Source organism: Daphnia pulex, chromosome 1 (assembly GCF_021134715.1).
Source record: "Daphnia pulex isolate KAP4 chromosome 1, ASM2113471v1".
Lineage (NCBI taxonomy): Eukaryota > Metazoa > Arthropoda > Branchiopoda > Diplostraca > Daphniidae > Daphnia > Daphnia pulex.
Window position 1 is genome coordinate 7,582,586 of NC_060017.1, and position 11,739 is coordinate 7,594,324.

The 11,739-nt window shown below is 42.1% G+C and overlaps 1 protein-coding gene across 1 annotated transcript; it reads right to left on the reverse strand.

The window, feature by feature from the left end:
• Nucleotides 1-6,694: 6,694 nt before the first annotated feature.
• LOC124198073 (meteorin-like protein) lies at nucleotides 6,695-11,379 on the reverse strand. The gene is made up of 4 exons (XM_046593767.1): nucleotides 10,828-11,379; nucleotides 8,811-8,991; nucleotides 7,967-8,255; nucleotides 6,695-7,811 (listed from the first exon to the last, which is right to left on the reverse strand). The coding sequence occupies exons 1-4, from the start codon at nucleotides 11,046-11,048 to the stop codon at nucleotides 7,285-7,287; spliced, it is 1,218 nt and encodes a 405-aa protein (XP_046449723.1). The 5' UTR covers nucleotides 11,049-11,379; the 3' UTR covers nucleotides 6,695-7,284.
• Between the last annotated feature and the right edge of the window lie 360 nt (nucleotides 11,380-11,739).

The following is an 11,739-nucleotide window of genomic DNA, read 5'->3' on the forward strand; positions in this document are numbered from 1 at the left end:
TTTTTTCTTGTTGTTGTTGTTTGAAATTTTGTCGTTCCTCTTGGCAACCGGACTTTGTTGATTTGTTTCACTAGATGGCTCTTGCGATTTACGCGCTCCTTTCAAATAATAAAAATAACCACAAAAAATACTGTGATTCGTTTTGTTTATTTTGATTGCCGAGGAAAATAAATAATATTTCAAAAATCTGGCTCACGATACGGAACTAAACGGTACAGGCAGAGGACATTATGCGAGTTGATCGAGGACTTGAGCTTAGACAACAAAAAGGTAGATATTGTTTGCTTAGCACGACTTATGCTGTGTGCAAGCGCTGTATACGAGATATGGTGGTGATGGTTCTTTATCTACACATTTTTATACTCCTTTTTTCTTATTTTTCTGAAGCGGCGTAAAAGAACGTCGAGGGTCTCCGGGTAAAGAACAAATATTTGCTTAACATTTTTCTCTCTTACACTCTCGACTCTGGAGCACATGTTGAAACCGTTGGTTCGAGACTGCTCCGAGCCGAGAAAAACACATTTTTTTTTTATTTTTAAAAATTTTTGTAGATTGTTTGGGGTCATCGGATCCGTGATGGGGAACATCACAACAGAAACAGAGTCGCGTCCCTCTCCTTTTTTTTCTGGTGGCTGGCACACGTGTCAACACACATATGAAATAACACAAACACATAGTCTTTCTCATGATGGCGGCTCCGCGCATACGTATTATATTCCTTCTCAATAACTTTGATTTGATGCAGAAGGCCACAAATAGTTATTCAAATCACTCTTGCCCGATAATATCCACGTCTATACGTATGTATACGAGCGCGGTTCTAACCCGGTCATCAAAAAGGAGTTGTCAATCATTAGCACGGCTATTTGGTAGTCAAATAACCCAGCTATAGCCAAAAGGAATAATAATAAAAAAAAACTTCTTCTTCAGGAATCTTGCTGGTGCTACCAGGGGTAATATAGTGGTAGAGGGAGAGAGAAAGAGAATTCATTATCTTCTCATGAATCGTCGATCGCGTGATTCAAGCACGAGCAGAGCTCTAAGGAGAATGTACATATAGCCGGAGCCTCTGGCAGCTCCGGCTCTCTCGGTTCTTTTCTCTTGTTTTGTTAGTTCGTCGTCCATGCCCGGGTTATGTATACATATACTCGTTTTTTTTTTCTTATTATTATTATTTTTTCTATTTTTTAAAATTGTTGACACTGGATCCCGCTCTGTACACTATAAGCTGGTCTCTCCTACCGTCTTAAGACGAAAAAGATGGTGATTTTCGTACAGGCCCCTCCTGGCTGCCTCCATATAGGCTATATAACCTTTCTCTCTCTCCCCCTCTCTCTCTGGTATACACTTGACTGACTTCGCTTATGTTTGAAATCTGACAAGCCCTTTCGAGATTTTTTAGGGAGAGCCAGCTAGCAAGAATGAGGGGGGGTTTATTCTTCTCTTTTTTGGTGGGTATTTTTTTTTTTCTTTAGGGGGGAGAGACTCGATCTCTCATCTATACCCTCCAACGTCTGGAACATCAGCAGCAGCAGCCAAAAGGTTCCCTCATCTATATATTTTTTTTCCTGCTCAAAGAAGAAGAAGAAGAAGAAAAAAAACATAATAAAGAAGAAGAAGAGACAAATGTGGCGGTGTTCCATAACACAACGACGCCAGACGACAAGCGCTTCAAGACTTTTCATCTTCTTCTTCTATATATCTTTTCAGATTTTATATTCCTTTTTATTTTCTTCAACATGTTGGTATAGAGAAGAGCTCGCGCGTTCAGTCTGTTGATGGCTTTTTATTAGTCGGGATGAATTTTTTGATAAGATGGCTGGATTTTTAGAGCATCTTTACTAATAAGATAACCAGATTGTTCTCCGCTTTTTGTGACGGCGGACTTTTTATATAATGACATTTCCAAATATGGGCCACTCTTTTTGTGACCCGACGACATATATAGACGAATACATCATACATATAGCCAGACATCTAAATTCATCATCTCAATTAAGAGCGCTCCGCGGGGAATGAATAATAAAGGAACTATAATATCTGAATACATTTGAATTTTTTCTTTTTATAAAAACCTGATTTTCTTCTCTGAAGAAATGGAAACACAAATAGAAATCGCTCCGCATCGATGCCTTTCCATTTTGGCGAAAGTATATAGAAGCCAAAAAGGATATGCAAGCAGTAAACTTTATACATCTCGCTTGATTTGTTCGATACAAAATAAAATCCAGAAATATATGCAAGGCCCCAAAAACTGCATGTAGACAATGAGGGGGAGAGAGAAAAGGGGTCGAGTGCATCAGCATGTGAACACACGGCACATTTCCCCAATGGGTATATCTGCTGTTGAATATTTCGAAGGGGACTTTGGCATTTGCTGCTGGTTATCTTTGAAACATTTTATCGAGGGACAAGGAGGAGAGAAGTTTGAATAGCGCTGGAGCGTGTCGATAGCTTTCACACTCTCTTTTCTCGACGGCTCTGCTCTGCTGGTCCTGTATATACGTACGGGCTCGACACACCTTATCAGCAGCCGAGTGTCCGCACACACAACAGCAGACACACATGGTCCGCGTCTCCGCGCCTGTCTGTCAGAATCACAATCTGCTTTCAATCCCGCGTCCACTTGAGGAGCGATAGCAGCGAGAAACGACTCACAAATTTGGTCTTCTTTTCAGAAACAACAACACATCAAATTAAAAATCATTTTTTTATTTCTTAAAATGCTGGTGGGGGATAAAAGACTCGAAGGCACCAGATCTGCATTCCCCTCAAAGAAAAAAAGGCAAATTAGTTTAGAAGCAACAACAGTCGTCAATCAATATGACTTTTGAAATTGTCGAAAAATAAAAGGGGGGGAATTTGAAAACAACAAAATAAAAGATGCACTGCTGAGCTTCGAAATGTATTATCTGACTCACGTCCGCCGGTTCGTCCGAGTGAAGAATTCAAAGAATGAAAAACCAAAGACGGTCGAGAGAGAGAAAAACGATGATGACTCGGACACGGATGGCCGTAAGCTGCTGGATTTGTGTTCGTGAAAAAAACAAACGTAACATTTTCAACCAAGAAGGAAAATATTTAAAAAAAAGAGATCAGCTGATCGTGTAGGTTTTTATATACCACGACGAGTGGACCGTTCGGACTCGAAAAAAGAAACAAAAAAAAAACGACTGATATCTGTACAGCAATTGGATTTAAATTGCTACCGTGTGCGGAGGTCGGAACGCCGATGATGAGATGATGACCGCTCCCGTCATCATATTTTTTTCCTCTTGCTGGCCTTCTTGCTCGCCCTTTTTATTATTTTCCATATCTGTGTGCACTGGAGAAACATAATTCCCTCTTTTTTTTATGTATAATCGAGATGAAATGCTCTGGTCTGAATCGAACCCGCCAGCAGAAATCATTCAAAGCACAAGTGCACATTTCTTAAGTTCTCTCTCTCTCGCATACACCAAGGGAGGCCTCTCGACTATTATAAGCCATCATGTGGGTTGTAAGAAGAAGAAATACATAACGAAACGCAATTATTTCGAAATGGAAGTAAAAGAGAAAACTAGACTTTGAAAAAAAAAAGAAATGTTATCGCCAAGGTATTGTGTGTCTATAGCTTCGAGGGCACGAGCAAAGCTCCAATTACTGGACCCCGCAACTTTGAAAATTCTGTTGGTCTTTTGTTGGATGATGCCATGGTCCGCAGAGAGTGCGCCCCGCAAGTTAAAAAGAAAAAAGATGAAGGCTTATTAAAATGTGTAGTACACACCCGCATGTAATCCAATCGGGGACCTGCCTCTCTTCATACAATAATTAAACCTTCCGCGCTGCTGCTGCTCTACTGTAAAGAAATCAAAGAAAAACTGGTAACATTCTTTCTCGTCGTCATTCCATTTTTTGATATGTACACGAATTCTTCGAAAATCTCGACACACAAAAACAAAAGAAATTCAGAAAATATAATAAAACATGAGCGACTCTGTCTGCTGTACACGCGGGCTTTCAAATTCCTCCGATTATGGGTGCTGCGTAGTTATTCGGTGATGACGCCATTTCCTATCGGCGCAGGACTAACGGAAGTGAACTTTGGCACCGCGTTGTGCATATGTCCGAAGGGATCCTGTTATTGAGCTCGCCGATATTCGAATTTTTTAAAAATAACCTTAAGTAGTAATATGCGTTACATGTTGATGCTGTCGGGAGTCGGATGTCTGTTTTTTTTTTCTTCTTTCTCCGGCCGTTCACGAAAAAAATTTCCCGTATTTGATCTGCGCACGCAGAGCGAGTGTGTGTCTGATGAGTGGTCCCGCTGCTTTGTTATAAAAGCTCCGTCGTGTCTCGTCATCTCTCTCCTGTGTGCGCTTTGGCTTATACGTATACACGTACTACGTATAATGATGGAAGAAGAAGAAGGAGGAGGCGTTTGCCCGCAAGGTCAAACACACATGTACATGTGCATATGCATATAAGCGCGCGGATGGTCGAGGGAATAAATAAAAATATCAGGTGCGCCCTCGCATAATCACAGCCAGTTGCGCAGCTCTCACCATGTGTGTGTGCATGTGTAGCACGCGTCTATCTATCTTTTGATGGTTGAGGGGGGGGAATAAAGAGAGAGAGAAGATACTAGCTATATAGACACGTTTAAAAAATGCGTTGCTTCCAGTCTTTTCTTCTTCTCCGAATACATTTGAATAATTCAAATGAAAACTCGTATTATATACATATATAAATTCAACGCCGAAAGAAAAGAAAACCCAAAACAACAAAAAATAAAAAAACAAACAACTGACGAAAAAATAAATAGGAGGTCACACGATAACGATTTTCCCTCTCTCGTCTTTTTTGAAAGTTGCTTCTGCTAGCTGACGCCGCAAGAGAAAGAAGGTATAGAGAGACAAGAAAGGTGGAAAATAATATACATAAAGAACCGGATGGCTTCTTGGCCCCCCTTCATAACTTTATTCTTATATTCTTTTCTTATTTTTTTTTTGAACGGAGAAATATATGAAAATGATTTCAATCAAAGATGTGTGGCTCGTGCACGGACCCTGGAGGCCAATCTGATGGCGGCGGCGAAATGTTGTTGTCTGTGCTGCTAGGGTCGCTCCGGCACATAGATGAGGACCCTTATATTTCCTTTTATGTCGTTTTTAAAAAGAAAGAAAAAAGATGTGGGGGAAAAATAAGAAGAAGAAGAAGGTAAAAATTGGCCGCAGGTGACGACACGTGTGCCAACAACATCCAGCCGAGAAGAAAAACTTTTAAAAAAAGGTAAAAAAGAAGAAAATGTTTTTGACTTTTTTTCTTATCTCATCCGCTTTCCCGATGGATGGATGGATGCAACAGCACAAAGTATACATATGGACATTCGGGTTTTTTCCCACACGCGGAATAATAGAGAAAAGATGTCGTCGAAACCGTATTTTTGCCTTTTTGCGCCGGTTGTATAAAAATCAAAGCCCAAAATGCCAACCGTTTTTTTGTTGTTGGGTTGTTGTGTGGTGGGTTTGTTGTTTATTGTTTTGAAAGAAAAGTGGACACACAGAGACACGAGACGACGGTTTGTCATGGGAAAAGGAAAACGACGTGGAAGACACGGCAGTCAAAATCCCTGGGCAGATACGCTCGTTGACGTATACGACGTGATATAGTCAGTCAGTAGCCATCACACAGCCAGTGGCCGTCGACCAAATCAGAGCCAGGAAATTGTATATCTACGCACATGCAGCACATACATCCATGGAATAAAGAAGCCGTTTCGAATCCAGTTCAATAAACACGAGATGGACCTTGGCCGCGCGATGCAGGCCGTGTCTAAAATTTCAGGGCACAAGAGTCTTCTTCTCGCTCTAACGTTATATAGAAGAGCACATCCCTCCTTCGCTGTCTGTGTGTGTATTCCGTCTTTCTTTTTTACAACTTAATTGGACCCTCTCGTTTTCCCTATATGCCAGCGCGATCCCCTTGGCGACTCTTCACAGTTCTAACAGGACCGTGTTATTATGAGTAGGCAAGAGACGTACGTATATACACACACAGCGCACTGCGCAGGACACATTCAAGTGTATCGGAGTGGAAAAAAGAGAAGCCCCCGCGACGGCAGTATAAAAGTCTATCCATGTATCGAAAAAGGGAAAGAATAGATCCAGCGGAACAACATCACACCCAACATGCCGCCACAATTCGGCTTCTTCTTCTTCTCTACCGCCGCTTATTCTGCTGTTGCTGCCAATAGCGCAGAAAGAAAAACAAAAGGACAACTTTTGTCGGCATTTTTACAAGTTCTTTTCGGAGCCCATAACAACCACCCGTCGCACACACATACGGAGACAGAAGCGGATTAAAATCAGATCGGCTACCTTATAAGAAACATTTTCCCTTTTGTAGAATTTTTAAAAATATATAGCTTTTTATTTTTTGGTTTAAATGGTACTTTAGGGCGGGATGTATATGCCCACAGTTCAATGTCTAGCCGTCATGGAAAAACCGAAAAACGAACTGCCCCAAGGAATTATTTCGTCAATTATCAAATCAAAACATGTTTTGGTCATTTTCTGAATTTCTAACTGTTTTTCTTAGAAACATTTCAAACTATGTTCCGCTATTTCCTTCAAATTGTTCAATTGAATCGTGTCAACGAATCAGATAAAAAAATGGAATTTGAATCCGCAGTTGGACGAGACGCACTTAATCATTTCATACAAAATGTTTCTTCATGTATTTCTTTGATGCAATTTAGTAATTCGTATCACAGTTGACTGCAAACAACAAAAACGAACAGATAAGATACAAAACGAGTGGTGGGGAAACACATCAAGACAATGCGGGGGGGAGAGGGGACAAAGTCAGTGACAGAAAACTGTACAAATTTTTATATATCCAGGTTCTTCATTCAAACTGTTGGTATTCACACAAGTGCACATTTTTGACAAGACGATCAAAATTGTTACTCCATCGCTTTCGATTTCTCATCGGCTCCAGAAAAACCAAACAACATTTTGATCCTGTATTCATTTCTGCGTGGTCAAACACACACACACACATAATTTTTTAAAAATGGGGTCGCTCTGTTTTACAAATAATGTACACGATAATTTTGTTTGTTTTTTCTGTTTTCATAATTACAAGTTAAAAAAAATTGACGTAGAATCGAGGGTGTCGCGGCGCCGCCAAAAGATCGGCCGACGACATTTTTTCCCGTTAAGGCACACGATGATAAAAGCAAATTTGTAAACACCAACACAAAATTGGCACAGGAACGGGCCAAACGCATTTGGTGGCATCTTACGCCTCCAGCCGACACTGAGCGGATCCATCCATCTGGGCCTGATGGATCCATTGTTGCCATTCTTCAAGACGCGGCGCGCACCAGAGCACAGCGTCGCCCAGCCGCTTCCGTCCCATGAAAAGGAACTCGCCACTGCCGTGCTTCACCTGACACGTCAGCGGGACGTGAAGCGTTCCCGTGTGCTCCTCCGTGTCCAGCAAACTGTTGGTTTCGACTTGGTTGTCCGTCAGATCCTCTTCGACGCCATCCATGCCCTTCCATTTCGACGGAATGGCAATGAGGCGCTTGGGTGTCGATAAACTCCTCCGGCTCCTCATTTTAGCTGGCGCTGGCGACCGAGAACGGGCGCCGTTGACGGGCTCGAAGACGGTCGAAGCTTGGCGGATGACTCGAGTGGCACGCACCTTGAGCAACGTCCGTTCCAATTGGTCGTCATTGTACACGGAGGAAATGAAGCCTCGAGCTACAAAGTCGCTGCTGCAAAACATTTCCAACGACTCCTTGACGCCGCAGGGCCGGCATTCTGCGAATAAAGTCAAAAATAAAGTTGATGAGTTGGTCGATAAAAATTCGATCTCGATCGTCAATTGATTCTTTTTGGGCAGAAATGAAATCACGTGACGGTATCGTGACATCCGAAATGAATAGACAAAAGTGGACTGGGGGTCTATCGTGTACCTTGCCAGGGATCGAGTGACTGCTGCTGATCGCCTCCTTCCTCGACCAGTTGGAGATCGTAATCGAAAGCGGCCGTTTCCCTTCGCAGTGGATCCGATCCGCCGCCACCGCCGCCGAGGGAATCCGATTCGAGAAAAAGCGCCACCTGACCCTTGTGGCTGTCGAAGCAGTGGCGTTTGCCATCCGGCCGCAACAGCGACGACGATCCGCTGTGCAACAATTTCAGCGTCCGGTGCTGTTCCACGTAAATGTTGGCGCCGCCAAAGTCTGCTGATAATTTCAGGCAACCCTGTCGAAATAAAAGAAAAGAAGAAAAACAAATTAAAAATTTGACACAAAAGGAGAAACAAAGCTGTCGTGTGCCCTTTTATAGACAACGACAAATCTTATCTCGTCTGAGACGAGTCTCGATAGAAATCAAGATTGATTGAGAAGCGACGACCATTAGAACCCAAAAAGGGACACACAGGTGTTGTATGAAGCGTAGGGGAAAATAAGAAATTAGAAGAATGTCTGTAAGTTTGGCATCTCCCGACGAAGAAGAAGAAGAATAAAAAGTTGTTTTATCCTTTTTGATTTCTTTTTTTAAAGAAAGAAAGAAAAAGAAAACATGTTTGTGGTGGCGACTGGAAACAGTCTGGAATTTTCTCTTCTTCTTCTTCGGATGTTATATTCAAAATTCTCATAATGAGAATGCGAGAAAAAAGGAAAGGAGAAACAAAAAAGAAAAGAAAAGTCTATTGCTTTAGCCTCTGGTAAAAGGCATTTCTTAAAAGTTGTGTGTGTGTGTATAAAAACGTAAGACGACTAGGGAAATGTTGGTTGTTGTTTTCTTTTTCCGTACCTGGAATTCCTTGCCAGCTGTTCCGTAGCGGAGCACCACCCGCAAGGCACCACGGGGATAGAGCCAAGATACGGAGCCTTGACTGCATCTCAGGTACACTGGCTTCACTCCTCGATGTGATTGAGCCTGTTGTTGTGGCTGGTGTTCACCATCGCTAGACGGGCTCAGACTCTCCAAACCGCTGAAAAATGAGAATAAGAAATCTTTTAATACAAGGATAACATGTTATAACAACAGCACAATCCATCAATTCCCAAGTTCCGGCATGCGCAATCTTTCCCAATTATGCAATCGTTTTCCCACACGTTCCCCTCACCAGTTAAAAAAAAAAAATCTCAGATCAAGACCGGACGTGACTCAACTGGAACCATCCACAACCAAAAAAAAAGTTTCTACATGATCCGAAATATTTTTTTGTAAAAAATGGGGGGCACACGCTCGCCCAAGTCCGTCCACACAGATATAAGCCCTCAACCAACATTGACACAAAAGAAGGTAAAGACATCATCTTTGTTTGTTGACCAAAAAGAAAAAAAGGTAAACCTCCCTTCGCCCCCCCAAAAAATATTTGAGAGGATGGAACACAACTCTCCAACAACACGAACGTGGGCCAAAGAATAGGGAAGAAAATCAAATTCTTTTTTGGGGAGGAAAAAATGACAAACAAGGCAACTCCCTTCGCTAACACACATGTGTGTGTGTGTGCTTCAAATCATCTTCCATGATGATGGTTTCCTTTTCTTCCTGCCCATTTTGCACCCTTCGTCTCTTTTAAGCAAAGATAAAAGATTTGACTCGTCACGTTTTTTCCTTTAAAAACGTAAAATGGATTTTTTGATTAACCGGAAGAAGCTAAAAAGTTATTCCCTCTCTTTTTTTTTTAAATATATAACTAATCGGAGCCGGAAGAAACTCTTGGTGGACATGACGGATCGAATTTTTCAAACCCTCCATTACAGTAACGTCATTTTGGCTTATAAATAAATCCAGAAAGAGAGAAGCCCCTGGAAACAAAATAGAAAAATCTTTTAAGGGGTCGGGCCCTCTACCCTCTTCAAAACAGGTGAGTTACTTATTGCTTATGTATAAGCATTTCAATGAAGGAGGGGGGCAGAAGGGGAAAGTTTTTTTTTCCAGGGGGGAGTGAACCGAAACAAAAAAACAACCTGGAAATTCCACCTACCCAGTGAAATATGATCGAGTTATTCATCAACCCCCTCCACACAAAAAGAAAAAAACTTATTTTATTTTAGCCCCCAAAAAATAATGTTACAAGGAAGGGCTGCCACTTTTGGGGGCAGTTTAAAACCGGGCGGAGTCTAATCCGCACGGAAAAAAATCCCAACAGACAATGGAAAGAGGGGGGAGTAAGGAAAGAAAAATAAAATAGGCGAGGTGTATGTATCTGGTGAAAATCAGGTGCCATTGTATTTGGGTGTGTGTTTTGATCGCCAAATGGTGGAGAGACCTACATTTCGAATTGAACGTATCCACACCCATGTTCCCATTGTGCGCAATCAGAGATGGGCGATTTCGAAATATACAGGATCAAACAGATAATGATCCATCGATCAAGTTACTTTTTTCTGGGGGAAACGAAATATTGACGGTGTTTTTTTTTCAGGTTAGAAATCGGAGAAAATACAAAAATTTTGTTTTTGGCTTTCCAAAAAGATGTTTGAGGTCCCCCTCAAAGGAAATACGATTCCGTCTGAACTCTACGATCTTTTCCGAAAAACCGAACTTCTCAAAAAGGTTCTTTTTCTTTTTAGTTAAGGGGGGAGAGACGATTAACGACCAGAAACGAGACGGACACGTGTTAGCGACATTTTCATACGGTCCCCGAAAAAAGACTGGACATTTCTAATTACACAAGACCAAAACGAAAAAAAGAATGTCAAACTTAATGTTCCACCCAAAAAAGGAAGTTGAAAAACGAGTTCGGATGGCAGAGCTGAATTTTGGTATCGAGGGCGATTGCGAAAAGAATTCGAAAAAGGAGAAAATGAAAACCAACCTGCCGATCCAGTCGCATCCATCGGCCGATGCAGCCTGCGAGGTGTGCAAGAGTGACGGAAGAACCAAGCAGACGACCAGCGGCAACCAGCAGAAGGCGCGTAAATTTCTTCTTGTGCTAATCCACCGCGAGAAACGAGGTGACGACCTTTTCTCACGCTCATCTCTACTCCTCCTCCTCCTCCTCTGTCTGGTGTTGGACATTGTCACGGGATGCGACATTTCCTCCACTAACCCAAAAATCTTTGTCTTTTCGTCTCAAACAGACAAGTGTTTCTTTTTTTCAAATGTGTTGCTTACACACACACACACACACTCACACACTCAAAGATTTATCCCAGCGGATCCAAAGTCACTGATGCACACATAGTCGATCTTCGAAAATAATCCAATCGGGGCCTAGAGCAGCAGCAGCAGCAAGTGATAATCAAATAAATCAAATGTGGAAATTGTGTGTCCAAAAACAAACGTGAACAGTCGGAGCGTTGTGAACCATCCGAACTGAGAGAGAGTCAACTGCCCAACTGACCACTGAGCCAGCGCACGTCTCTAGTCTCTAGGGCGGCCGATTGAGATGGCGCCAGCATCAGCGAACGCCAGAGGGCTTGAGAGGGGGGGGGGCGGACCAATCAGAGATAGGGCGCGCGAGGTTTGTATGTTAAAAGCCTGGAGCTCTTTTTCTATACGTATATATTTGGTGCTTCACCAAAAGAAGAAGAAGAAGATAAGAAAGAAGAAACATTTCCATGTAGAGGAGGATGGCGAGATGGTCAAGGGAGAAAAAATAACACGGGCCACTTTTTATTTTTTAAAAGAAAAAAAACCCAAAAAAGAAGAAGAAAACATACAAGGATGTAAAGGAGAAAGAGAGAGAAGACATGATGAATGCAAGTAGCCATAGGGAAAGAAGGAA

Coding starts and splice junctions, on each gene's coding strand:
- LOC124198073 (XM_046593767.1), bottom strand. CDS start 11,048: ATGTCGCATCCCGTGACAATGTCCAACACCAGACAGAGGAGGAGGAGG. Junction 8,992..10,827: donor GGATGCGACTGGATCGGCAG/GTTGGTTTTCAT, acceptor CTCATTTTTCAG/CGGTTTGGAGAGTCTGAGCC. Junction 8,256..8,810: donor CAGCTGGCAAGGAATTCCAG/GTACGGAAAAAG, acceptor TTATTTCGACAG/GGTTGCCTGAAATTATCAGC.